General features: G+C 39.7%; 1 protein-coding gene across 1 annotated transcript; it reads right to left on the bottom strand.

The window, feature by feature from the left end:
• Positions 1-3: 3 nt before the first annotated feature.
• On the bottom strand, positions 4-27,880 carry LOC131231841 (protein SEMI-ROLLED LEAF 2). Its single transcript, XM_058228146.1, has 20 exons — positions 27,808-27,880; positions 26,407-26,543; positions 24,752-24,826; positions 24,549-24,664; positions 23,772-23,886; positions 21,955-22,083; positions 21,568-21,615; positions 13,038-13,225; positions 10,626-10,822; positions 9,776-10,059; positions 9,100-9,249; positions 8,328-8,738; positions 7,858-8,007; positions 5,897-5,972; positions 5,574-5,698; positions 3,065-3,256; positions 2,831-2,971; positions 2,425-2,562; positions 839-1,033; positions 4-314 (listed from the first exon to the last, which is right to left on the bottom strand). Exons 2-20 carry the CDS (start codon positions 26,539-26,541, stop codon positions 201-203), a joined length of 2,979 nt encoding a protein of 992 aa, XP_058084129.1. The 5' UTR covers positions 26,542-26,543; positions 27,808-27,880; the 3' UTR covers positions 4-200.
• Positions 27,881-27,954: the final 74 nt, after the last annotated feature.

Raw genomic sequence — 27,954 nt, 5'->3', positions numbered from 1 at the left:
ACATTGGATGAAATTCTACTACGTTCTCCTCTATCAATCGAACAGAAACAGTACTTACAAAAGTGCATCATGTGGGGTTGCATTCATATGTCAAGTAAAACTAGGAATCTCTGAATTTCAATCCTATGCAACCAATGCCACCTGCTATTATACACAAAAAAACATAATTGTGAAATGCTGCTATGATCGGAGCTTTTACCTCAGCATCCTGCTGCCTTGAGGAAGTTATCAAATGGGCTAGCAGGTGGCAGCCTCAGCGCCAGCCATGGCTCTGATGGGGAGATGCCTTCCAGCCCATTCCAGTCACCGCTTATCTGCACAACCACAACACAAGGCATTGCATTGAGGAAAAAGGAAGGCGGAACGAAGAAAAATAATGTAATTAGGAGGAACACAGATGGGGTCTTTACAGTTGTGATATATACATCAAAATGAGAGTATCCTGATGCACCCTGACAGTAATAGTGGGACCCATGCTTGACTTTTCTCCACCACTTAATTAGTGGGCCCCAACAGTATTCCTGATGGTCCAATCTTTGACCTTGTTTTAGAGACCATTGTTGCATTTTTCTTAGTAAGTATTTGAAGTCCCCTGTTCAAATGGTTAAGAACTTGGTGATGAGGGATGCCCCAAAAGTAATATTCCTTCTGTTCAAATGGATAGGAACTTCCAATCAGAAATTTTGGGCCATCCCCCATCTACAGATCAGCGGTCCAGACAATTAGACCATTTGACCCAGCTATATAGATTGTATGCATTGTGAGTCTTTGCATCCGCATGCATCAGAACCAGATAATTCCTTTGCAGCATCTTTCTCCCAATTCAGTTTCTGCCTACCTTTTCAACTGGGGAATGCCTATCCGCAGGGAGAGTCAGCAACAACTGATCTGCCTTCGAGTCATGATTCAGCCAACTCGATAGCTTCCTCCTTGTGCCTTTGCCAAGGGCCTCGCACTGGCTAGCCATTGTGCTGTATGAGAGCGGCGAGGTTGAGACAGATGCACCCGCAACCTGACCTGCTACCTCGAGTGCCTGGTCACACACAATTGCATTCTTATGAAAATAGAATGCAAAAAAGATTCCTGGTATATATGTATGCACAGATTGTCAAATCTACATGCCTGCATGTCTACATTCATGTTGTAAAGAGTATTGAGATGCTGGACCTCAGCAAAAGTTTGGCTGCAATGCACTAATCTGTACACTCGTACGATAGTGGTGCAACTCAGGCGGGTTGGGTCTGTTGAGAGTGAACCTGACCCCAACCCAACCCGAATCCCAGCCAGAGGTCAGCAACCTGAATTGCCCCATACTGGATGCAACCTGACCCAAATACATGTAATTATTCCCACCCAACCTAACCTGCCCCAAATTTGCTCAACCAAAATCCAATCTAATTTCAAATTGGGTAGGCATTTTTCAACCCAAACATCACACGCAGACCTTGACAACACAACACAAAACAACCCAACCCGAACTTGGGTTGGATCAATTGGGTTTGGGTTGCCGAACCCAAGTTCCAGCCCCCTATCATACAGCCCCTATATCATTGGGGATGCCCTGAAACCTCCCAAACTCAGACATACTACCCCTTTGATTGATGGCCTATAAGTAGACTGAAGAAAGATATAGGAACTCTCAGGGGGCGTTTGGCGCACGGTATTAGATAGGATTAGGTGGGATGGAATTGCATTTGGTCCCGTGCCAAATCCACTCAATGTTTGGGAAGACTGGAAAAGCTTGGAATTAGATTAGATGGAATTGCATTGGGTCCCATGCCAATTCCACTCAATGTTAGCAAGTTGTGTAGGTCCCACCATGATGTGTGGGCTATATCCACACCGTCCACCCATTTTTCAAGATCATTTTAGAGAATGGGCCAAAAAATCAGGTAGATCTAAAGCTCAAGTGGACCACACCATAGAAGGCAGCGGGGATTGAATACCTACCGTTGAAAACTTCTTTGGGGCCACATAAGTTTTGGATCTGCCTCATTTTTAGGCCCGTGCCATAAAATGAGGTTACAAAACAGATGAACGGTTTGGATATAACATGTGTTATTCTCAATAGTTTCAAATGATGGTGGGTATATCCATTCAATGTACCACCGAATTACAAACATAGCATGGAATTAAGCTTATCCCACGGTAATAGGGGACAATCCCTGCCCTATGTAATAATTATGTTTTTTGAATCCCATCCCACCTAATCCTTCCCAATACCATGTGCCAAACACCCCCTCAGTGTTCAGTATAATAGGCCAAAGACACGACAGTTAGGGCAATGGTGGGGCCCATATCAACAGTCAGTATCGCTGAAACATCAGCTCCACACGTATAGATCAGTGCAACTGAGTAAACTATACACTTGCTGAGATTCAACATCCCTTCAATTTCTTTGTTAGCACGAAAGGGAGAGATTACCGATTCAAGTAACTGCCCAACGCTAATTATTTGTGACAAAGTTGGGGAAGCTGGAATTCTGGCAACAAACCGAGGGAAGTCGGCAGCTGATGATTCGCTGACTAAATCATCCTCCAATGATGAGCTTGGTGGAAAATCCTGCACACTGAAACATCCATCAACGGCCCCAAAGCCCCTTATGGCCCTGGATTTAAGACTCAGCGACCCAGGTAACTCGTTTGGTCTCGAATCCAGTTGTGACTCACCCAGGTCAAGGGTAAATTGGCCCGACTTGGCCGAGTTGTGTGGTTCCTGGTGTCGAACCGGATTGGATATAACCGAGTACAAGTCAACTTGTATGAGTCGTCAATCCATGTTTGTGGCCATATCACATATTGAGCTTCTGCTTCCATGGAATACTAAATACCTCGTCAAAGGAAAGTGATTTTGTGGAGAGACCAATCGCCTGAATGTGGTCCAAGTCATGTATCTTTTGTGGGCCAAACAGGAATGCATCATCGGGTGTAAATGCTTCTGACAGTTGTTTCGCCAAGTCATCAGTGTCCATCTGAAGAACGCAAACATAGCGGTTGGAATTGAAGATGCTGTATCATATGAAAATGCAAATTTTGGAACGAGGTCTTGTGATGAGATGACAAACCTCGGTGATAGTATAGAGGCCTTGCACTATTATGTCTAGTAAAGCCTTGTCAGTTTCACCCATTGTCTTCCTCAGCTCAGAGAGTGAGAACATTGCGGCCTGTTGATCAGCGGTAGAGCCATATTCTCTCACATCTGCTTGAGGCTTTACATACACTTGCAAGTCATCACCAATACTCAGATATGGGTCAACCTAACAAAGGAAACATTTTTTTTTCTTTATCAAGTAAAAGTTAAATATATTCATGAATGGAATGAACATGCAAGGCCTCAGCACGAGAACAGGCGAAACTGAAACTACATGAGGAAAAGATGCAAATAAAAATGGACAATTGACTGTAGAACATTAGAAGATTATTTCTCCTATTTTATAGAAGATTAATCGCCAGTGTCCTTCAGACAGAGTCATTTGGTCGAGCCTCGGCAAGACTCATTGAGTCAGCTTGTAAGCTCGGTTGACTCAAAGCAAATCATCCAAGTTACTTGCCTGGTCAACCGGCGTTCTTGTAATATATATATATATATATATATATATATATATATATATAGAGAGAGAGAGAGAGAGAGAGAGAGAGAGAGAGTCATGCTCCCCTGCGCACCTACGCACGTGCGCACCTTTGCACACGTGTCATGGGTGTCAACTCTCAACGGTCCATGTGATGCGGAATCCCATGAAACCCCCTGTGACAAATTTTCACCCTGATCTAAAATTCTGGTGGACCATATCAAAGAGAAATGCAAATCAAGTGAGGAAACTGTTTTCATTTTTCATGGCCCGTCAAAGTTTTAGATCAAAGTAAAACTTGGTCCCGGGGGGTTTCACGAGGTGCTGCTTCACATGAACGGTTCAGATTTTGGATCCACATCACGTATGATGGGTTCTCAAAAAAGTTCGTATGTAGTACGTACGAACTGGTTCGCAGGTGAGCATTTCCGTGTGCGTGTGTGTGTGTGTATATATATAGATATAAAATAATGTAAAGTTTGGAACTTGAATGCACAACCTGTTTCCAATGTGCAAACTCACACAGAACTACAACCACCTCGCTGACCACTTCTGTTGGGGAAAAAGTTGGGGATTTTTATTTATTTATTTTACTAATGTCCAACGTGTTAAATATTTACTGCCAGAAAAATAATTTATATTTAATTATTAATATATCGAGTTGAGTCAAGTAAAGAATCAGTCAAACCTTCGAGTCGACCCAACCAAACAGACATCAAGTCGAGTTTTTGGGTTTTTGAACTATGCTTGGAACTAGGCATGGTAAATCAGCTTCTACCAAATAAAAAATCACAACATTTGCAGTTGATTCCAGTTCTTTTAGTTTAGGGGACAAGCTTTGCTTAACTTCTTCCTCTTCTATAAAGAATAGAGAATGGATAGTCCTTCAGTTTGCTTATGCATGCAGACCTGTTTCCAGCGGACACAGGCCTACTACCCACCTTGCTGACTGCTTCTGTTTGTGGCAAAACTTGGGTTTTCTTATTTATTTTACTAATGTCCATCGTGTTTAATATTAACCACCAGAAAAACAATGTATATTTAAATTATTAATATATTGAGTTGAGTAAGAAACGGTCAAGCCTTTGTGTCAACCTGTCTAAATGGGCATTGAATCATTTTTTTGGGTTTTTGAACTATGCTCAGAAAAGGTAATAATTACTCAGCTTCCACCAAATAAAAAATGACAACATTTGCAGTTGGTTTCAGTTGTTTTAGCTTAGGGGACAAGATTTGCTAAAGCAACTTCCTCTTCTGTAAAGAACAGATAAATGGGTACCCAGTTCGGTTTTCTTATGCATGCACTTTAAATGTGAGGGACTACTGGAGTGTGTGTACATGCACTCACAAGTACCAGGGGGTCTTGGACGTGATAGCATGTTGCATAACGTTCAGCCCTCTGTAGCGTGTAGCGTAAGCATGTTCAAACAAGTCATTAAAAATAGAAAAGATATGATAAATAGTAAGAAAAAATAAAACAATATATATATATATGTGTGTGTGTGTGTGTGTGTAAAAGATCATTCATTTTTTCAAGTATAAGCATGTTCAAACAAGTTACTAATCATCATTTATCAAAAGCCAATTTACATACATAAATCAAATCAAATCATTATCACATCAACAACTTTTTAAGAAAACTATAATTAATAATGTCTAATTAAAACCACAAGTCACAAGTACGAAAAGCGATTAAAATCCCACAGGTTGAGAGTATTAAGTACAAAATACAAAATATAATTACCTTTAAAAAATATATAAAATATAATTACCATTTATTAAAAAAAGGCATAGCGTACGCTACGACGCTGCATACGCTACGCTACAACACCCTAGCGTAACAGGGGATTTGCGCTATTTGCTAATGCTACAGGCACAATTCAAAACACTGGACATGATATCAAGAGACTTGCATCAATATAAATTAATGTGTTGTGCACGGGCACAACCTTGTGGGAATAGGACAGTGCAAAAAGGAAAGAACCACCATTATCAAAAGACTTACATCAATATAAATTAATGACTTAAGAAAGTCATTCAGCTGCGGTATGTGATAGCTTTTTGCTGCAAACATTAGCATGGCAACCACCAATGTAAATAGTGATCTTTGGCATGATGGGGGCAACATTCCTGCCAAAGGGATAAGGCATAAGAAATTACAAGTGTACTTCTCAGCATTCATTCTTGGCATTTGTATATCATACAAGTATATTTCTAAGTTCTAAAAAATAATCCTTTTAGTCAAAAGACTCAAAACCATTATGAATTAATCCACGGTATTTCAACTTTATGAGGCTCACGACATTAATATATTCTCAATTCTCATACCATTAGGATCCATGGATGCATTTCTGAGAGACAACGGAAGCTGAAAGAAGCGGATAACGATGTTATGATTTGAATTCTGCAAGACAGCAAGTTCAAGAAGGTGAGAAATTGCATGCAGATGTATTCTAGAATTTTCAAACCCCAGATGAGTAATTAAATAATCAAACGTATGATACTCTTTTTGAATGGCAAATCGAACATCGATATAATCATCCACAAAACATCCACTCCCACAACTTCAGTGCCGGTGTAACAAAATACAAGTCAAAATTGGAGATTTTTGTTGATATATTTAACAGGGACACCACTTTTTCTAAAATCATTTCCATGTCATATGCATGTCAGATGTGTTCATCGACATAGCTCTCATGCCAAAATAGCATTTCAGACTTTTCTTTTTCCACTTCTTTTCAATATCATGTAGATATTATTTATGGTTTTATTGTACCTGGTTTTTTGGCTACCCTTCTCTATATTTTATCTCACATTACATTCTCTATATTTTATCTCACATTACATATTCACAATCAGATAATAAAATATCTTGGAGATTGACATTATGGATGAGATTCCCAAGATGGAAAATGAGCACAAACAAATCAATGTCCAAGGATGGTATCATTACATGATTGCACCCTATCTGAGAAAATCAATTATCTCCCTTCATCTTTAGTGTCATCACATAATGCATGGGCATTCAGCGTACTGGATTTCTGAACAATGATGTCTGACATCTAATGTCCAACAACTACACCAGCAATGCCTCTCCATGTAAGTTACATATGTTGATCCATACATATATGTGTGGATACATAATATGCTACAATAAAGGAAAAATACATAAACCCACATGTTTAGCTAATCAAGCTTTGTATTGCATCATTGGGACGATCCGTATAGGCAGGCAATAATTGGAACAGAAGAAAGAGTTTCAAACCACAATTACAAGAAATGCAAATATCAGTACCATATAGAGACAAAACAGGTACCTGGGCATCATAACAATTAATCAATCATGAATACATAGAAGGAACATTTGATTGAAGGAAAAAAAAAAACACATTTTGCTGCCAGAAACATATGCCAGTCTACACCATATAAATCTTCTACTGTGCCCCCTTTATCCAAACCAGTTGAAAACAAGAGGAGATAGCAGTAAAGGTACATAGAGACCAAACAGCGCTGTGAAAAAATATCTAACAAAACCCAAATGGCAATTTGGAAATCTCAGACTTCAGTACAGTTTATATTCATCAGGTATAGTCTGAGCTCCGCCATTTACACTGCCACAGACAATGCGCCATAGAAGGATCATCTCAAAGAATTAGGCACTTCTCTCCAAGGCATTTACATTGCCATTTACTTCTCTGCCTAGGCATTTCAAATACACATGGTTCAACGAAGACTTATGGTGTTTCATATAGGTACTAGCAGAGAACTGTGCAGTGCGCCGGTGCACAACACATACAACCTCAGAAAGTTTGTATAAGATCTGAACAATTCAACTTGTGGAGCCTGCTATTAACATGCACTGGCACAAAAATCGAGAACGGCTGGACGTGATATAGGCATTGATCTCACACGTGTTCACATTTGTATTGTTAGAGTACCATTATTTCATAGTCCACTGAATTACCATAGAAGTGGTTAGTTGTACACACGCGTACATAGATAGAGGAAAAGAGGTTACTGAAAAAGAGAAATAAAAAAAAGAAGGGGGTGAAATCAGAAAAAGAAAAATTGTAAACGGCTCGGAGAGGTCTGCCAGTAGGTACTACACAGCACTGCTGTCCAAAGGATCATAATCTTCAATTATTAGATGGACCCAAAAAGCTTTTAGTTGTGGAGCATATTGCATGGCATTCCAGCATACATTGCCTTTTTAAATACGAACACCCATCATTTACATATTTCTAGATCTTCATCTTAAAATGTGAATGAGCAATATTGTTAAATCTTACCTTGAGATGTGAAGAAAGGAGTGCCAAGCTGTAAGAATGAGCAATCGCTTCAAAATTCACGGGCAAATTATCTGGAAGATTTGCTTGTATCCAGAAAGCAGAGAGCAACTGGGTTGTTTGATCCTCACTTAGCTTAACAATATTCGGTTCCTGTCTCAAATTTCAATCAATTAAAAGATTGTTTTCTTGCATCAGAAGAGAGTAAAAGATCAAAGATTAATCAGATTCAGATGTTCCAAATCCCATATAGCGCTCGATCAAAAGAAGCTCTCTCTCTCTCTCTCTCTCTCTCTCTCTCTCTCTCTCTCTCTCTCCTTTTTTGGCAGTTCAACAGAGCAATGGTTTGATGGCCAATCCATGCTCGATCAAACAATTTTTATTTTTATTTTGAAATATTAATTCATGAAGATATGGTCCAATAATATAACATGTGATCAGCTGACTAATGAGAATGATGAAGAAGTGCTCACGGTGTCCGCTGAGCTAGTCGAACCAGCTGTCCTGTCAATAATAGAGCAACTAATTTTGTAGAAGTTTGGTGAAGTTTTGCGGACCCAGCCAAGTTTCCAATCTTCATCTGCTACTTCTTTTTCCTTAATATCATCATGAGCATCATTTCCTAATCTTTCAATTTTTACACTTTCCTTTTCCCTGCGGAGCTTCTCAAGTAGAGCAGAAGCTGAGGCGAATGCAGATGCTGTTTTGGACTGCCACCTCCTTGGTCCTAAGTACCCTGATTGGAAAGAAGCAGACTCGTGCCTTGGATGGTTACAAGTTGGAACAAGGAGAACGGAGAATATCCTGTGAGCTCCTATACGTGCTTCGACGTCTGGATGCATCATGGTCTTCAACAGTTGGAGGAGGAGTGCCTCTGGAAAGATCTATAAAGCACCAATTAAATAACAAACAGATTCATTACTTACAAAAGTACAAAATGTCAAGAGAAAAAATTACTTACAAAACAAAACACAAGTTCTAGAAGAGTGAAAGTGATATGTGTTCAAAAGAAGTGAAGTTAAGAAACAAGGTTTGCAACTGGGTCGGGCCATTCCAAAGTACACACAAGGAGCTGACCTGGGTTCAGGCCCAGCCCAGGTCATAAGCTAAGGATTTGAACATGGGCTGGGCAGGAACAGGCCCACCAACCAAATAACACAGGTAAAATTGCAAGAGATGTAACTTTAAGCCACCTGAAGGTGGGAACGAGGCAATTTAAACAAATAGAAACCGAACTCATCCCACCTGCTGTGAATATGAGTGGACAGAAGCTAAAGAAATGATATGAGCAAGAATCAGCAAGGATTCAATAATGGCCCTCGTAACAACCCCAACAAGCGGCAGCTTCTCCAATGTTATTGCCATCATATCAAATAGTGGCCGTGCATCACCAATCTGATAGATGCAGAGTCAAACAAATTACTTTGCAGAAGATAAAATGAAAAAACAAAGAAACCATAACAGAGTAGCTTTTGGGCCGAAGCACACCTCTACACAAACCACTACAAGAGACCACACATACCAACCTGGAACTGTGGTACCTGTACCTCCAAGCCATGTAGGAATCTGAGCCCATAAAGTAGATGACCTGGCCAAAAAAAAGGCCACTCCATTCATTAGGTGGACCACACATACAAGAAGCTCGCCTAATTTTGTGCCAGGCCATCTACACAGCAGGGTCCACCTGATGCATGGCTTAGATAACCCACCCATGTAGGTTAGCAGGTGCGGCCACATGAAGAGGTGCACACTGGCTTAGCAAAAACTTTCACATGCTAAAGCCCTCTTCAGTGAATCCAGGATCATCTAGCTCTTGTGATTGGATAGCACTCAAGGTTGAAAGAAATAAGAAGCATTTTAGAAAATCATGATTCAACAAAAACTGTACGAGTTAATATTTCTGTAATATAGAAGTACTTGCCCCTTTAGCAATCTCCAGTAAGCAATCTTCAATAGAATTTTGAAGGGAAATGTTCAAGTTCAACTCTTGCTGCCCAACTGATTCAACCATTGCTTGAAGACTTTTTCTCAAATGCCTGCACAAATCACTAACAACTCCAATTTCTACAACAACAGCTTGTGACCTTAATTGCCGGGCCAAGGCAGTAGCAATCTGAATGATATCAGATTTAATTTGAGGATCGTGTCCAACATTTTTATGGTCCAGATGACGGATGATAGCTGACATAATAAATTTTTCATTCCCTGAAAGTAGGACATCAATAATCAGAAAGATAAAAGATCAGTTGCAAGTTTGAGATTTTTTCCCCCTTATGGTTATTGGAGATTCAGTCATCAGCCTCCACCATACAGCGGACGTCCAGGGAAATCAGAACCTTTGATCTGGTGGTCCCCAGTGTAGAAAGACAGTCCAAAAATCACGGTGAATTGACAAACCTCCTCAATCAGCATCCAGCTGCTAAACCACTGCTCAAGTTTACTCAACTGTACATTTGAAAATTATGGCTAAGTTAGTTCCATCCCTGTGATTCTTAAGGTATAGTCCCATCACATGGCAGCTCACCAGATCGAAGGCTCCAATTTTCCTAGAGATGTCATGTCTATGGTGGAGATGCTGGACTCGAAAAAAAAAATATATGAGAAAAAATGATGAACGCATAAACATGGATTCCTGATAAGAAAAGGAACCATGGTCACCTGAACTTCAACATTGAGGTCTCAAATTCAAGCCCAAGTTGCCAAACGAAAGTAATAAAAAAAGAAGAAAAGACAAAGAAGAACAAAGAGAAAGAATGGATAAACCGAGTTACCTGAACTCTCTGCCAAGTAAGACATGTCAGACAGAACAAGCATTGCCAACCCCTGCCTAGGAGTCCAGTGTCTTCCTTTGTCAAAACATATGAATATGGGGTCCAGTACCCGGCGCATTGTTGTGCTTTCCTTTGCCAATTCAACCATTCTCTGTATACAAATTTGCGCCCACACTTTGGGTGTCTCAATCTCTTCTCTGCAGTGCAAAACCAATGAATGAAATATGATGCAACTGTTTTAAATCTTCAAGTTCTTAGAATACACAATAAATATGGATACTAGGAGAAGTGTCAATCATGAAATTACAAATTCATATTTCTAGGCATTGGAAGGAGTCCCCAGAAATATGTTTCTGTGAAATCATTTTTCCCAGTTCCAGCATAACAAAAACCACATTCGAAAGAGATAGGTGTTACAGTTACAGTCATGGTGTGCTGTAAAGGCTGTTACATAAAGGTAACGGTGGCAACCATTACACGTTACGGGGTCGTAACGGCCATAACAGCCACTATGGAAAAAATGACCCATAATTGCCGTTAACGGCACGTTACATCCCCTAGAAAGGCCATAATAGCCCTGTAATGGTCTATTACGGGACATATATATGTTTTTCCTACTTTTTAATCAACATTAAGGAGCAGATATAGGTTTTTTAGGAGTTTTTTCAATTTAAAAGAGAGAGAGAGAGAGAGAGAGAGAGAGAGAGAGACCGTAACGGCCGTTATGGGGCCATAACAGTCGTTATGCCCTGTATCGTAGAGGTAACAGTGGTGGCCGTTGCGGCCACCGTTACTTTTACAGAACACCTTGGTTACAGTGGAACTCTGCTTCTATTGGCTTCTCGATGTTACACATATTTTTACTAAAGAACTGAATATTCTAATAAAAGAAGCTGTTTTCCATAAATCTGGATATAAGGGTATAAAAGATAATTTCAACTAGAAAGTCTTATTCTAAACATCAGCTTCCTTCTGACAATTTTTTTTCTTGTCCAACTCTACTCTACTCTACCATCTCTTCCCTTTCCAACTCCATCTGTCCCACATATTTACTTTCTTTTATTTAGCTTCCCTGGCAGGACTTCCACACTCGCCTTCCTATTCTTTCTTTCATCTCCATTTCCTCCTTGATGTCTTCACTTTCCTCCTTCTTTTCTTTTTCTCAATACTTATCCATCATAGCGAAACGGCACAATGGATCTGGAGAGGAATCCCTGAAGGTTTTCCACAATTGATGAAAATAAGAAGCTGAATTTGTATAAATTACATATTGAAAACATTTTTTTCCTTTAAGACACATAAAATGCATGTCTAAAACTCACTTTTCATCCTTGTGGAGTGACCCAAATTCATGAACTTCTATGTTAAAACATTTTAGTTATATCTGATCTCTTCAAAATTTGAAGGTATAAGTTAACGTGCTGTTTGGTTGCCATTTAAAAAGTCAAATCTAATTTTTGTTAAACATAATTATGCATTAGAGATCAAGATTGTTGGTTATCAAGATTATTTTTAATTCTTACCAAAAAGAGATATGATCTCCTCTAATACATAATTACGATTAACTACAATGAGATGCACTCATTTTTAACTGGCACCCAAACAGGGCCTAAGAGATTACCTCACTCTGCATCACCTGACAATGGTTGCTAGTGCCTGTGTCGAAATCATCAGCATGATAAAGATGTTGGGACTAGCACAAATTAGATCTCTAGTATTTTGTTTTTACTGAGTATCCACAAAACAAAAAGGAGTATTAAAACTTAGTAAACATGACCATATTTTGAACAATACTCGCACGAGGGCAAGAATTTCTTGTATGACGGTGTACTTTTGGTTATAACTAGGTTTTATTCAGGAGCTTAGTACAATTTGTCTTTCAACCCAGCCAACCACATAGCTTTTCTGTTTGCAACTACTTCTAGAGCATTTTCCACGAGCTTGTCAGTGGTTGGTCCAATTTGCATCTAGGTGTCTTTCAACTCTTCCAACACGTCTTTGCTTTTTGCAAGGGCTTTTAGAATATTTTCCAAGTGCTGATATGTGGTTGCCAGCCATTAAACATATCAAAGCAGTCTAGTACTTAATAGGTGAGTCATGGAACAAAACCAACTTCATATCGGATTCGTATGATGTTACTTTCCATCATAATAGTCCATGACCAGTTAAGTGATCCTAAGCACAGCTAGAAAGCTTAAAATCTACAGAATCTTTCATGGAATCTAATCATGCCACAAGGAAAGAGATCCTCTATTATTAACTACGAAAAAAGGAAGTTCAACACTTGATAGCGTTCGGATATATACTTGTGAATATGGAAATAAAATTCATATATATATATCATAAAAATATGGTAGGATGAAACTCTTAACTCATGGGTTTTCCAGAAAATAGTGGTTCTTAATCTCCTACCTTGTCAACATTGAAGGATCTTTCTTTTCAGGTCGTGGCCGGACAACCATACAGCTTGGGTTTACATCATTACCAGAACCACATCTTGCTTCAGAGTTGACTACTTCATCAACCCAGTTATGATGTGATTCTCCTCTTTCCTCGTCGAGATCATCCACCCCATAGTTTTCCAAGGTGACATGTACAATCTGCATAATAGTGTATTCAAACGTCAAAGAAATGTAACATACAAGATTTTAAGGCTGATTAATAGAAACATACACAAGAAAAAACATTGTCAAGTTCTGAAACATATTTGCACTACCCTGTCGGACTCAGTCACTCAAGTAGCCCGCTAGGCTTGTCTCAAATCAGCTTGGGTGACTCATGGATACTTAAATTGTGAACTCTTTTCAGTTAAATGAAAAGTAAAAAATGTAAAATTATCATTGAATATCGAGCAAACTATTAATAAATGGGCCAGACAAGGTCAAATCCAGTAAAGCTGGAGATATGAGAGTAACACGGCATAAGAAGTAAATTAGTCGGTCCATTTCTTTCTCCCTGCCTTTATGTGGCGCCCCATTACCTGCTTTACTGGATTTAACCTTGTCAGGCCCGTTTAAAACTGGCAAGGTAAGCTGCCCCATAGAGGTGGTATCCAACCTCACCAAATAGCTCAGGTCCCTTGTCATATTAACTAGTCGACCTGGCACATTCAAATACAGATGAAATACAGAGTTCTTATACATTTCATTGTTAAAAAAATCATTTCAAAAAGATTATTAGTTTCTTCCCCTTCTATTGAAGCCCATACACATAATCAACGATCCTCATCAATCCAACAGCACCAAATACGCAAATATGAAGCTCAAGCCTGTCAAGAGTATTCTGCTCTAGTGACCTTCCTCTTCAATACTTTCATGTCCTTCACTCCCCCCACCACTGTATTGCACTCGTCCAAGACTGCCTATACAAGGCTTCTTCCTCCTGTTCAAGCTTGCTTTCTTGCACCATATCAGCCCAAGACATGGGGACAACTGGCATTGACAGCTGGCAATCATTGTGGGCATACTTGCCCCACTCTTTGACCAACTTCCAAGAGAACATCATGTTGCAACTATCGTGAATATCACAAGGAGCCTGTCTCGCTGAGGTGAGTTGAGCTGCCAGCGGTTGCATGAGCGTAACCAGTCTGCCAGGAGGTGTGCAGGGCCCAACTGCAGCAAGGTTCAGGAGCTGTTTGGTGTGTGAATGGGCACCACGAATGTCATAACATTATGACATCTTTTGGCGTATCAACTTGAAGTTTTCCGCCAAGGAATTTTTTGTTCTACAGTAGAGACATTGTACTTGTCTTTGCCTCCTTGGCCTACTAATGGGTATACGGCTTCCAAACAGGCCTCGCATGCCAGCTTATCATCAACCCCTGCTAATGTGCATAAATTTCTGATTCCATTCTTGTCAATCCAATAATGCATTTTCTTAACCACAACTATGGCTACAAGGCCTTGCTCACCAGCTTATCATCTACCCCTTCTAATGCCTATAACTTTCCCATTCCATTCTTGCCAACCCAACAATGTGTGCTTCTTCACCGCAACTATGCACGGGGCCATCTTAGGAAACCACTCCCATATCATATCAGCATCATCTAAAATGGCGATGACAAGTGAATCTCCTATTCATCAGTTCTCTGCATATCGCAATCATAGCAAGTCAGGTCACAGTAGACGTTTGTTGTAACCAGTTGTGTAAACTTCACCCACTTTCACCCACTGATCACTTGCACAGCAATACACAATGCTGAGGGTTGTTGGGTTGATGATATCGTTGTTTAGGCCCATGAAAACAAACCATTGTAGCTAGTAGACAAGTACACCAATTTGGGTGAGCAGGTAGTCCTTTTTCTCTTTGAAATGCATTGGCCATGTTGAAAAACTGAACTCCCGCTGTTTGCAACAAAATATCTTTTGCTGGTTACAGAGATTGTGACGAGGGCATCTTGCCACTTCCATTAGCCGTTGGGGGTCTCATATAGCTAAGGTTGGTGTCATGGACGGGATTGTCCATGAGAGGCGATGGTGTCAAATACCCTTGTAGCCTGCTAGGCATTTGATAAATTGTAGCCAAAAAGGTGTGAGATAGCCGCTATCCAATGAAAAATAGCTCCATATGGATTGTTTGGATATTCAAAATGACTGAGGCCATTAGATTATCCTGCTTCCAATTCATAAAGAGCATGCGGTATGCATGATGCGCATCCCAAATAATCCATGCCAAGCAGCTTTCATTAATATCTAGGGGTAAAATTACATTTCAGGTTGTGGTCTAGCATAGGCCTTCAATTACTTCTTTAGGGAAAACCCTTGATTGAAAGGTAAAACCCAATCCAACTATCATGTTGCATTGGTTCAGGGTAGCATCAGCTCTAATTCGTGATCCCTTTGTCTTTAAAGTGGTCAGATCATTGATCGAGATAAGGAGGAAGCTTGTGAAGGCCTTAGTGTATGCAAGCTCTTGTTAATCCTGCAATGCCATGGGCCTCACATGCTGAAAATGAGAAGCAAGCCATTACATTGTGACATACCCTTAACGCTAGTCACCTATGCTACAATAGCTCGGTGCCATGTGCTAGGGATCTGGTCAGGAGTGAGACTAGAATCTTGTATGGGTCATGCCCTTGGTCCTTGGACGAAATGAAGGAGAGCTTCGTGCATTGGCACTGATGCTGCAATAGGCATGGACCATCGCGCAGAGCTCAATCCTTGGGATCTTACTAGGTAGGTCTGCACCAACGCCTTGTTTATGAGACCAGACACATGGAGTCATGACTTCCCCTGGGGGGGTCCCAACGCATAGTGAAAGGGCCTCCTAGTGGGGCGGAATGTTCAAGCGGGCTCACCTTAGCAAGTGTTTGCTCTTAAAGTTCCATGTTGGAGAATGTTCCAAAGTGTTCATTCGAAGTAATCCAAAAAAGGACTCCTTAGAATGAATGTGAAGGGGTATTTATAGGCTATAGGGCATGAATTTCTCAATTTGCGGAGGCAGCTGACCTGTCTGAACCTTTGCGCCTGTCTTAGCAATTTATGGAGTAGGGTTCTCTACACATGCGACAAGGATGCCTTTCGATGGCCTGATCCTTAGTCGCAATGAGTTGCCACCTTTTTATGGAGCAGGCTTGAGCAGGATGAGTTTGAATACAATGAGTCCATCAGACGTGTGGGGGCTCTTTCTGGCTAAGTGCCAAATTTTAGGTATTAACACCCGCGATGAAGTATTACCCCTGTGGTGAAGTCTGTTGATGTACTCTTCCAACTTAGCCACCTCTTCTACTTCCTATTTGCTCTTCTTTTTTTGGTGAATGGACTTTCTTATGACCTGCTGGTTCCGAATAGCATAGTGTCTTCCGATGTGAATCATAAATCCTGTTGCACAGCACGCCAACAACGCTAGTGAACGAAGATCCAATCTCTGGTCTCACCCACAAACGATAAACAAAAAGAAATATAATCTAGAAGAAGAATCAAATCATTCCAAACAAACCACAAGACAAAATATACGTGGAAAAACCCCAACAAGGGTAAAAAAAACTACAGGTGCAAACTTCCACTATAAAGAAAACGAGATTACAAGCAATATACTAACTTTTTCCCTTTAGAAGTATAGAGAAAAACCTTTGCCCACACCTTGGAATAACTCTCATCGCCCTAGAAAAGCCCTAGGGACCCCTATTTATAGTTTAGGCAACTTTCCTTTCGCACCCTTGCGAAACCGAGTCAAATTTCCACAATTCGTATCAAATCCACAAAACGAATCTGCATAACCTCGACTGGTCAAGCGGCTACTCGACTGGTCGAGCGGACCCTCGACTGCTCGAGCATGGGCCTCGACCGGTCGAGCACCTCGGAACAAAAAAACTAATGCTCGCTGGACTTTGAGTCGAGCCAACCCTCGACTAGTCTCTTTGCTTCTGATGTTTTTCCTGTTTTCTGTATCCTAAAACCTATAGTCAAAATCATGTTCCCCATAGCCTATAAATGTGCACCTCTTGGACTTCGCATCCAACTTGTTTTTGTGCTCTGCATCAATGTGAACATATGAAGTGCAACTGAACACTCTGAGATGTGCAAGATTCACTTCTTTCTCAATCCACGTTTCTTCTGATAGCCCACCATCCAATGGTGCTGAGGGACTTTTATTGATGAGATATGCGGCAGTATTCACAGCATCAGCCCAAAACGTCTGGGGCAACCCTGCATGTAACCTCATGCTCCTGGCGCACTCAAGAATGGTCCTGTTAATGCGCTTAGCCACACCGTTCTATTGCAGTGTCCCTGGAACCATTTTCTGATGTTTGATTCCATTTGCTGCACAATACTCCTTAAACCTCTTATTACAGTACTCTCCCCCATTATCTGATCTGAGACATTTTACTATTTTACCTGTCTCGTTTTCTACCATTACTTTTCACTTATTAAATAGATCAAATACATTAGATTTATACTTTAAAAAATAGACCCACAGTTTTCTACTAGCAACATCAATAAAAGAAACAAAATAACGTGAGCCACCAAGAGATGATACCTGTGTTGGTCCCCACACATCAGTGTGTACAAACTCCAACATATGCGTCTTTGGAGCGCGTCCTATCTTCTTAAAACTTACCCTCTTCTACTTCCCATACACGCAGTCCTCACAGAATTCCAAGTCAATAGACTTCAGCCCCGGTAGCTTCCCTTTTGACAATAGAACTTTCATCCATTTCTCACTCATGTCCCAACCTCTGATGCCATAACTACTCATTCACTCCAGTTGATGCGACTGCGAGTGAACTATACAATCATAAAGTCACGTACAAAGTACCTTCCTTCTTGCCTCGAGATATCACCAAGGCACCTTTTGTGATCTTCCAGGAATCACTAGTGAATGTCATCACATATCCGGTATCGGTCAACTGCCCCACTGAGATCAAATTCCATTTCAAACACGGTACATGTCTGACGGCCTTAAATTTCAAAGCTGGTTCCGTCTTTCTGATTTATATGAACGTCTCCCTTTCCAATAATACTGCACGGCTCATCATCGCCCAGGTAGACTCTCCCGAAGTCACCTGACACATAATCACGCAGAACTTCCTTACACAAAGTGGCATGAAACGAAGCACCCGAGTCTATGACCCAAGACTCATTCCTCGCATCAAGAGACAAAATCAACGCCTCTGTGTCACTCTCTTCAGATAGATTCACTGAATCTTTCCCGCCTTGAAAGCTTTATTCTTGTTTCTTAAGCGCCCTGCAATCACGTTTCATGTGCCCCTTCTTGCCACAATGCCAATACCCGTCTGTCTTTCGGTCCCTTGGACTTCTTCTTCGACTTAGAACGTTCGTGTTTATTGCTTCCTTTATTCAGCGATCTTCCTCTTCCTTCAACGTTTAGAGCATTCCCTAAATCCCCTGAAACTCTTGATGCCTTTCTTCTAGATTCTTCGCTGAGAATTAGACCGGCCACATCATCAAATTTCAGCTTTGTCGATCCTGAAGAATTGCTCACAGCAATCACCAAACCATCCCAATTGTCTGGCAAACTGGACAGGATCAATAACGCCCTGACCTCGTCCTAAAAAACAATGTCAAAAGATTCCAACTGGCTCGTGACTGTATTGAACTCATTTAGATGTTCAGCCACACTCCCACCATCCGACATCTTCATATTGAATAGCTGTTTTATAAGATGAACCTTGTTGGGCGCTGAGGGTTTTTCATACATCGTAGCTAGGGCTTCCATTAATTCTTTTGTGTTTTCACCTTGGATATATTGAAGGCGACACTCTTAAACAAAGAAAGTTAGATCGTTCCTAAAGCCTTCCGATCCAATAAAAACCATTCATCATCTGTCATCTTCTCTGGTTTCTTCTCTTTTCGTCCTAGAGGAATATAGAAGTCCTTCTGATATAGATAATCCTCCATCTGCATCTTCCAGAAGGCAAAGTTTGAACCATCAAACTTCTCAATTCTAGTCTTCCCTTCTTCCGTCATCGCTCCCACTTGAACTAAACCAATAGCTCTGATACTAGTTGTTGCGCAGCACGCCAACAACGCTAGTGAACCGAGATTCAATCTCCGCTCTCACCCACAAACAATAAACAGAAAGAAATATAATCTAGAACAAGAATCAAAGCATTCCAAACAAACCACAAGACAAGATATACGTAGAAAAACCCCAACAAGGGTAAAAAAACCACGGGTGCAAACTTCCACTATGAAGAAAACGAGATTACAAGCAATATACTAACCTTTTCCCTTTAGATGTATAGAGAAAACCCTTTGCCCACACTTTATAATAACTCTCATCGCCCTAGAAAAGCCCTAGGGACCCCTATTTATAGTTTAGGTAACTTCCCTTTTCGCACCCTTGCGAAACCGACTCAAATTTCCGCAGTCCGTATCAAATCCGCAAAACGAATCTGCTAACCTCAACTGGTCGAGCATACGCCTCGACCGGTCGAGCACCTCGGAACCAAAAAACTGATGCTCGCTGGACTTTGAGTTGAGCCAGCCCTCGACTGGTCGAGTGGGCCACTCGACCGATCGAGCAGGCCACTCGACTGGTCGAGTGGCCCTGTCCAGATGTGGCTCCACATCTCAACAAATCCCACCACCAATATGAACGTCATGAGCCTATGACACCAAAACCCCATTAGTGCTTGCACTAACTTGCTTATGACCAGCAGGCTTAGGATCACTACAGCGTCCTCTAATGTAAATCTTAGCTCCCTCCAATCAATGATGAGCATCCTGAGTCTGTGACACCAAAATCCCATAAGTGATTCTACATTCATGTATTTTCCCTACAGACATAGTCGATCATTAATGCATCCCAAATTCCCTACAACGATGCCCTGCAACTCCAGCATGCACTTAAATCGGTCATATGTGGCTGCCTTGTTCACCCACTCAGCCCACTCCTTTGTGTCTAGGTATATGAGCAACTCGAGCAAAATAACGTAGACATCCTCTAAAGCGAACAGACTAGGTACATAGAAACATCAACGATCATCTTAGTACAAGCATCCTCAGCGAGACCTCTATGAAAGCAACCTCAATGTCCTTAATAGACTAGCGCAAACAACACTAACGCAGATCAATGTAGGCAGGTTCCAAACACCTTAACATGGACAACTTCGCACACTCCATTGCAGGCAAGCTTCACCCATGCAACCACAAACAGCTTTGTGCACCTCGGTGAAGATAGGCTCCGCACACCTTCGCGATAATATTAGCGCATGCAACTGCATATAGCTCCACACACTTCGATGCAAATAAGTTCCACATGCAACCGCAAATAGGCTACGTACACGCAACAACAAAGAGCTCCTCGTACTCTAGTGCAGACCGGCCGGCCACCATAGATAATTCCACACACTTACAATGCAAACAAGCTTCGTGCGAGCAACAACGGAAGCTCTACGCATGCAACAACAGATAGCCTCCATGCAAGCTACCACAAACTACTCCCCTACACTTCAGTGTGGACAAGCCCCATGCAAATTTGTGCATACAACTCTGCACCCCTAGGCATAGATAGCCTCAGCCCACCACACAACCTCCATGGACCTCTTCGTGGGGCCCACATTTTGAATTGGTCAGCCCAAGCCAACTAAGTCAAGCCTATTCAAAATATTGATTTTTCTTGGCCAAGCCGATGCCAGCCCCCTACCTAAGATTTGGAATGGCCCAATTTTTTGTCCATTCATCCTAGCGAGAAGCATTTTTTGTGAATGGGAATGGAAGTGTAGAATAAGCTTTGTAGAAGTTTTTAGGAATTTACTAAATCATCCTTGAAATTGTAGGGTATCCATATTATAGACATCAGGGTAAAATCGGAATGTAAAATGCCTTGAAACTCCCTCTTTTTATAAAAGTATAGATGTAGCTCTAGCATAGTAAATTATTAGAGACATCATTTTCTTCTTTTCGAAGAAGAAAGAAAGACAGAGCCTCAAAGTATTGTTTACATTTTCAATATTTGATTTGATACATAGGAGATGGATAATGGTTAAGATTCAATTTTAATCGTTGATTTGATAATGTAAGAGACATATGATGGGCCAAGGTCATGTTAGTTCTGCTTTTAGCAGGAAAAAGTAATGAAAGAGTAAAAAACCAGAAGCATAGAGTATATTAGGAGTACACAAATCAGCAAATGACCTTAATTTGCACGCAGCCAATGTAAAAGGAGAGAAGACAGAAGGGAAGGGCAGTGTGGCTGGAATTCTAGTAAACTTTCTCTAATATATTGTACACAGTTTAATCATTCATTTCTTTTGGTTACCTTTCAGAAAAAGAAAAGGATAAAAATTATTTTTTTCTCAATAACTAAACAATTGAACAAAAAATTTTGCCCACCAGCAGTCATCCAAAAAACCAAATGAGTTCATTCAAACACAAGATATTACAAATACCAGGATAGTTTCTCAGCACAAGCACACAAGCAAAAGAGCTTCTAGGTATTAAGCTCAAGTGAAAAAAAAAAATTCAGAAATGCTCACCTCATCAAAATCAGTAAAAATATGTGAAAACTCTGCCATGAACCACACCTACAAAGGAAGAAATATATGAGTATGAACAATTCTACATCCACATTTAGATTCTGAAAGAACAAAAATCAAAATAGTAAACAGCAGTAAGCTGTTCGATTTTTTATTTTTTTTTTTGAGAGATAACAGCAACTTCATTAAAAAAGGAAAAGGCGGATATTAGTCTGCTGAGATAGCAGGCCAAACAACCTCCAGGAAACAGCAGATTACAATGGTTTGGATTAACCACATTGGAAACCCATTCAATGATATACCCATAAGTTCGATTATATTTTTTAACTGAATGATATCAAGAATTCTTGCAGCTCCAAGAAAGAAAGGTGAAATGGGAATGAGTACCATTGCTGAAAGGCATTGTAAACTTGATGCCCGCAAGCAGCGCTTGTCACATTCTTCTCCAGATTCACGAGCCAGTGCACATACTTTAGGGACCAAACTCTCAATATTGTATGTATATGTGCCATCTGCCTGTTCCAGCATAAGGTCGTAATTAGAAAGTGCATCATGGAAACAATCAATGATCCTAAATGTTACCTTCAGACAAAAAACAAACCTGAAAACTCTCCTAATGAAACTGATAATAGGAGGCTAATGCCCATTCATGAGAACCATCAAAGGATGGAGGCAAAGTTATGTGGAAGATGTCGCCCCATGCCATAATGGGTGAATTGGGAAAAAAGAAACAGAAAAAATTTCAAGGATATGGAACTGTGTGTGCCCTCCTTAGTTGCCAACATCAAAGTTTTTCTCCCCCCTAGGGATGGCTGGGGTGGTGAGGTATTTGGCAGGATTTGTTTGTTCGAACTTCTTCTTGAAAGAAAGGGGATTATTGATGAATGCCAATGGGAACCTTTAAGCATCATGAGCTGGTCCTCCCTCTAGGCTGTTCGAAACTAAACACCGATGATAGTTCGTTGTGCAATCCAGGGGACTCAGGCATCGCCTGATTGGTTAGACATGAGGACGGTTCTATTATTATCTCCTTCTCTATGGGAAGCAGCAATTCTAACAGAGCTGAGCTTTTGGCAATTTATGTGTGGATTGAATTATTTCCAGATTGTTTCTAGGGACTGCTCATTGTAGAAGCTGACTCATCAGCAATAGCATGGGCAACAGAGAAGGCATCTCCTCCATGGATTATAGCATTTATCTTAAATAAAAATTGAATGAATTGTTGTTCTTTATCTATTAGCTTTATTCACATCCCAAGAGAGGCCAACTGTAACGTATGGGGAATTCTCTTGAAAGGGAGTCCATAAGGCTAATCTTTGTACGAGGGACTCTTATCCATTGCCTTGATGGATCGTGTCCATTTCTCAATAAAATTTAAGCTATTCAAGAAAAGGAGCCTGGTTGCCATGATTCAATTGTTGAGAACGATTAGTGGTACCACTTGGCATCAATTATTTAGAAACAATATCCATGAATCCATGACAAAGATTGGAGGAAGTATGTGCAACTAGCATCTATCTAAAAATTAAAATCAAAAGTTAGAACCATTCTATATTCAAAAGAATTTCAGTTTACGACTTCATCCATTGTGAGTTTTCAAACTCAGCTACCATTGTATAAAGACCATTGCTTGACTCTCAACACAATCCATCAAGTACATGCAAAACAGTTCACTAAAATTGTCAAAAACATTGCCAAAAGAAGGGTTATGTGTATCTCCTCAGATCACAATTCACTGACCAGTGATCACAGAAGGTTAATGGCAGGCAAAATTATTCCAGTTAGCTAGAGCAGAGTTAGACTACTCATGATTCTGGTTCACCAAATTCAATAGTTCATATTCACTTGGTTCTCTAATTTGAGTTTACTTGTTACTTCATTTAACTTGTTCCAGATCACTATAGTTTGCCAATCCCCTTGTAAAAAATGGTGTAAGCATACAAGCAATCAATGATTCTATTAACAGTAACAATGAAAACAAAAACAATGGATACAGTTTTTTTTTTTTTTTTTTTTTAAGATGGTAGTATACAAATATCCAAGCAATAGTGAGAAATATTTTACTTGCAACCCACAGTAAGAATGCAAAATAATAATTCTACATCATGAAACTCAAAAACTCAAGATCAATTCTATTAGTGCTCAATTCACATTTGCTTAAAATATGGCAAACTGTCTTAAAATGAAACGAATCCTAAACTCACTTGACTATAAATGAATCTCGTCAACGTTTGGCATCCAAGAATCCTTAGATTGTCTCCCCGCTTGTTATCCAAAAGTTCAAGAATCACATTAAGTAAACTGACAGCAAAATATGCCCTGTTCAACATTGAAACTCAAGCATGATCAAGGGCTGAAATAATGTGAAATTTAGCATAGCATCAAATGCTCATGAATGTGTGCTATATTTACAAAATTAAGAATCTTGGTCAAGGCAAAGTGGGATCATGCTATGTAATCAATTAAAAGTGCATAAAGCACATGTGAGAACAGAAGGTAGCCAGAGAAACACCCATTGTTCAAGAAATCTTAGGGCCTGTTTGGGTGATGCCCATTTTTCTATTAATTCTATTCCCTGCCATATAGTCTTTTGGTCTAGATGATTTGTAGGAAAGATAGCCCGCTCCTTGCTTTCCCGAAAATTTAGTAGAAGTTCAGGAAAAAGTAACTCTTCACAGATGCCAACTCATGGCACATGCAAGTGATCCAAACCGTCCATTATGGAGATCAACTTGGGACAATATAGTCCCTATAAAACCAGGTCAGTATATGCTGAATTAGCTGTCCACTCTACAATATACAAACGTCATTCGGAGCAAATCTGGCACCATTATAGTGGCATCGGTGCCATTTCATCTGAGGGTCTCTGAAAAATCAGTTTTAGATAGTCTAGGATTGCATCCAAACAAGCCCTTTTATTCAATTAAAATATAAATTATAAAAGTACTGAATAACCAAGTATTGTTTTGTTAAGCACTTACATCTGCTCCTTACACATGCAAAGCAATTTATTGTATGCTTCCATAATAATGATAACAAAATTTATGTGCTCGCATCGCAATTCTTTGTAGCTCCTTTGTTCAAGATACTTTGCAATCTATGGAAACAGAAAGAACAACCATAAGTTGAATTACCAGGCATGGTTATTAAAAATTAGATAAGAATAGTTTTAAAGACTCGTTACCTTTGGAACACGCATAGGATTCCTCGAAGCATATTCGCATAGCTTTGTGATTTTCCGTTCATTCAGAGGGCCATCCTGCAAAAGTTTAGGAAGCTACACTTCAGTCTTCCAGCTATGGAAAGAGTGACGGATCTAGTAAATGAAAGCACAATATCTATATTAAGTGTTCTTTAAAAAAATTTTAAAAAAAGGTTGATATCATAATGATACACCGAAGAAAACCCACATTAAGTACCACAAAGGAAAAATATGCACAACCTATGTAAACCCAAAGGTATGAACATCCCGGTGAAAAAGGAAAAAGTGACAGGTGAACAACTTAAATCATCCATCAACATCGTAATCTTATACAATCACCATAACAATCAAAGTAGAAGCTTTCAACCTCGGAGACTATCGCTCTCATCTCTTCAGAATTCTACAGCATGCATATGCAGAATTTGTTAAGTGATTGGTCTTCAGCGGCTTGGATCGGAACACGGAAAGATGGTATCAAGGTCCCATGGGCCTTCTCCCATGAGGTGTTGGTAATGGAAATTCAATGGTTCCCTTGGAAAACAAGGCACATGTGGCATCAGTTCTCTTTCAAGGAATTGCAATGGGGGCCATGCATATTCATTTTCAGGTTTTGTTAACGGTGAAACTTCTCAAGGAAGGCTGGACCAAAAGCATTGAAGATTTTAACCAATGATTATCCAAACTAGTGATCATGGAGGGTGAATCTAGAAACGCCATTACTTGGCCTTTTCCACCATAAGGCTCCGAACCATGGTTTTTTTTTTCTTTTTGATGACGACAGGATGTCCTTGCCCACTTTTGAGGCGTGACTATTCCCTACGGATGCACGCAATCGCCCACCCGAACCATGGAAATTTAGCTTCGCTTTCAAGTAAATCCATGACTTTATATCAAATTGATGCGAATGAATGAAATATGATGCAATCTTTTAGCACTCATTTTGAGAATAAAGACATTTCCATGAGTCACCATGAATTGCACAATACCATGCTGCCTCTACTTGTATTTTGTCTCATTTACTTGGTTTCTGAATTCATAGGAATTCCTTTCAATCAAGAATAATGTGCTTTGATATGTTGTTGAAATGTAACTCCATTGAAAAACCTTTTACAGAGCTTTGATAAGTCCACACACATGTACAAGTCAACTAATGCACACGCAACCTCATATGCCAGCATAGAAAACAAGTGCAATATCCAAGCCATTACATGCACCCTATGTCTGCTTGCCGGAGAATTAAATATCATAAACAATCTTTTTGAAGAATTGGTTTGAAGTACTTACCTATAAAAACATTGAACCAGTGCTCAAAATAATCATTTGAACATATCAGATTGCTCTGGTCTCTGAGTTTGTCGTGATACATTCCCAAAAAGATAAAATACAATGTTGCAATCCAATGATATGTGTTGGTGGTCCAATGCATCGGCAACACAAATCATACTTTCTGATACACTCCCATATAGCCACACAGATGTTTGCAGCATATCGCCAGATGTATATATCACAACGCAATCCCAATGCAATTCCAATTTTTAGAACCTTTACACGAACAATGGACTTATATTGCACTGAACCATATCATTTTATTTAGCAAAATAAGATGTAAAAAGAAAAGCCAATTTGCTCATACTTACAATGGTTTTGGGGAAGATTTCAACAAGCAGTTTCTTGTAGCGCTTCACGGGTTGCCGAGAGCTCGACCTTAAACCAGGGCAGCATACACACATGCTGCCGCATGCAGGAAGCACCTTCCTCGAAATAAAGCCCATTTCTGAAAAAGAAAAAAAAAAAAAAAAATTTAAGGAGAAGGATAGTGAGAATAAATGCATTGAAGCAAAACCGAGAATGCAAAGCAAGAAAATCTCAAGCAACTGCACCCAGCAAAGAACAACCAATTATCAAAAAAGAAAAATCCTACTTAGTATAAATATCCCAAACAGAGAAGGCAAAAAAATCCCACTACAAGTCTTCAAAATGCCAACAAATGCATTGAAATAAACCCAAGAATAAAATGCTATAAAATCCAAAAGAAATGAACTTAATCGAAACCAAGAAAACAGGATTAAAAAACCGTTAAATAAATAAACACAGCAGAGACTACAGAGGAAGAATCCCACTCTCTGGCCTAAACAGAAGCCAATAGGGACCTTTAAAGCTCCAGCAAATGTATTGAAACAAAACCAAGCGAAAAAAGGCAAGAAAATCCCAATTAAATGTACTCAATCAAACCCAATAAAAAGCAAGAAACAGCTCATTGCCCAAACAAAAACAGCACACAGAGTACTAAAACAAACCCAAAAAATAAACAGCAGATGTACTTATAATCAAACACAAGAAAATCTGCTTAAACACAAACAAAAATGTAAAAGCTCAACACAACGTGCTCCACACCCAAACAGAAAATTGTAAAAAACACAAAATCTTCAAAGACCCAACAACAATACTGAAACAAACCCCAAAAAGAATCACACTCAATGTGCCCAATAAAAAAATCTACCAAACAAATACACAACCATTTAAAACATCATTTAAACAATTTAAAAAAAAAAAAAACACCAATAATCTTCAAAATCCCAACAAATGCAATGGAAAAATCAAAGGAAAAATATCAGCAAATGCACTAAATCAAACCCAAAAACACACTGAAAAAAAAACCAACAACAGAACAAGAAAATCTTCAAACACCCAACAAAAATACTGAAACAAACACAAAAAGAGAAACACACTCAAATGTACTAAATTTTGAAGGAAAAAAAAAAAACTACCAAAAAAATACACAATCCATTTAAAACAGAATTGCAAAAAAAAAAAAAAAAAACCAATAACCTTCAAAACCCCAACAGATTCAATTTTAAACTAAAAGGAAAAAAGAACAGCAAATGTACTAAAAATCAAACACAAAAAACTTACTGAAAAAAAAACAATCAACAACAGAATAAAAAATTCACCAAACAAACATCTAAAAATAAAAACCCATCAAAGATACAAATGAAAAAAGAACTATAAAAACAGGAATTACAGAAAAGAAAACATACTCCACTGCACACCAGATCTGTATGTTCTCTCTCTCCTTTTCTTTTTTTCTCTTCCCACCAAACAACCTGGCTCCTTTGAACAGAGCAAAAGTCAGAGAGAGCATGTGATTTGATATATAAAGGGAAGAAAGCTACAATTTCAGACCC

This window comes from Magnolia sinica, chromosome 17, assembly GCF_029962835.1.
Source record: "Magnolia sinica isolate HGM2019 chromosome 17, MsV1, whole genome shotgun sequence".
In the NCBI taxonomy this organism is placed as follows: domain Eukaryota; kingdom Viridiplantae; phylum Streptophyta; class Magnoliopsida; order Magnoliales; family Magnoliaceae; genus Magnolia; species Magnolia sinica.
The sequence above is the reverse complement of the archived record's forward strand: the minus strand, read 5'-3'. Positions and strand labels throughout refer to the sequence as shown.

Excerpts from the sequence above, each read along its gene's own strand:
- LOC131231841 (XM_058228146.1), bottom strand. The coding sequence starts at position 26,541 with ATGGGCTTTATTTCGAGGAAGGTGCTTCCTGCATGCGGCAGCATGTGT. Across the intron at positions 24,665-24,751 it reads ATCCTATGCGTGTTCCAAAG|ATTGCAAAGTATCTTGAACA; the intron begins GTAACGAGTCTT and ends CTGTTTCCATAG. Across the intron at positions 1,034-2,424 it reads TTGGGCAGTTACTTGAATCG|GCACTCGAGGTAGCAGGTCA; the intron begins GTAATCTCTCCC and ends GTGTGTGACCAG.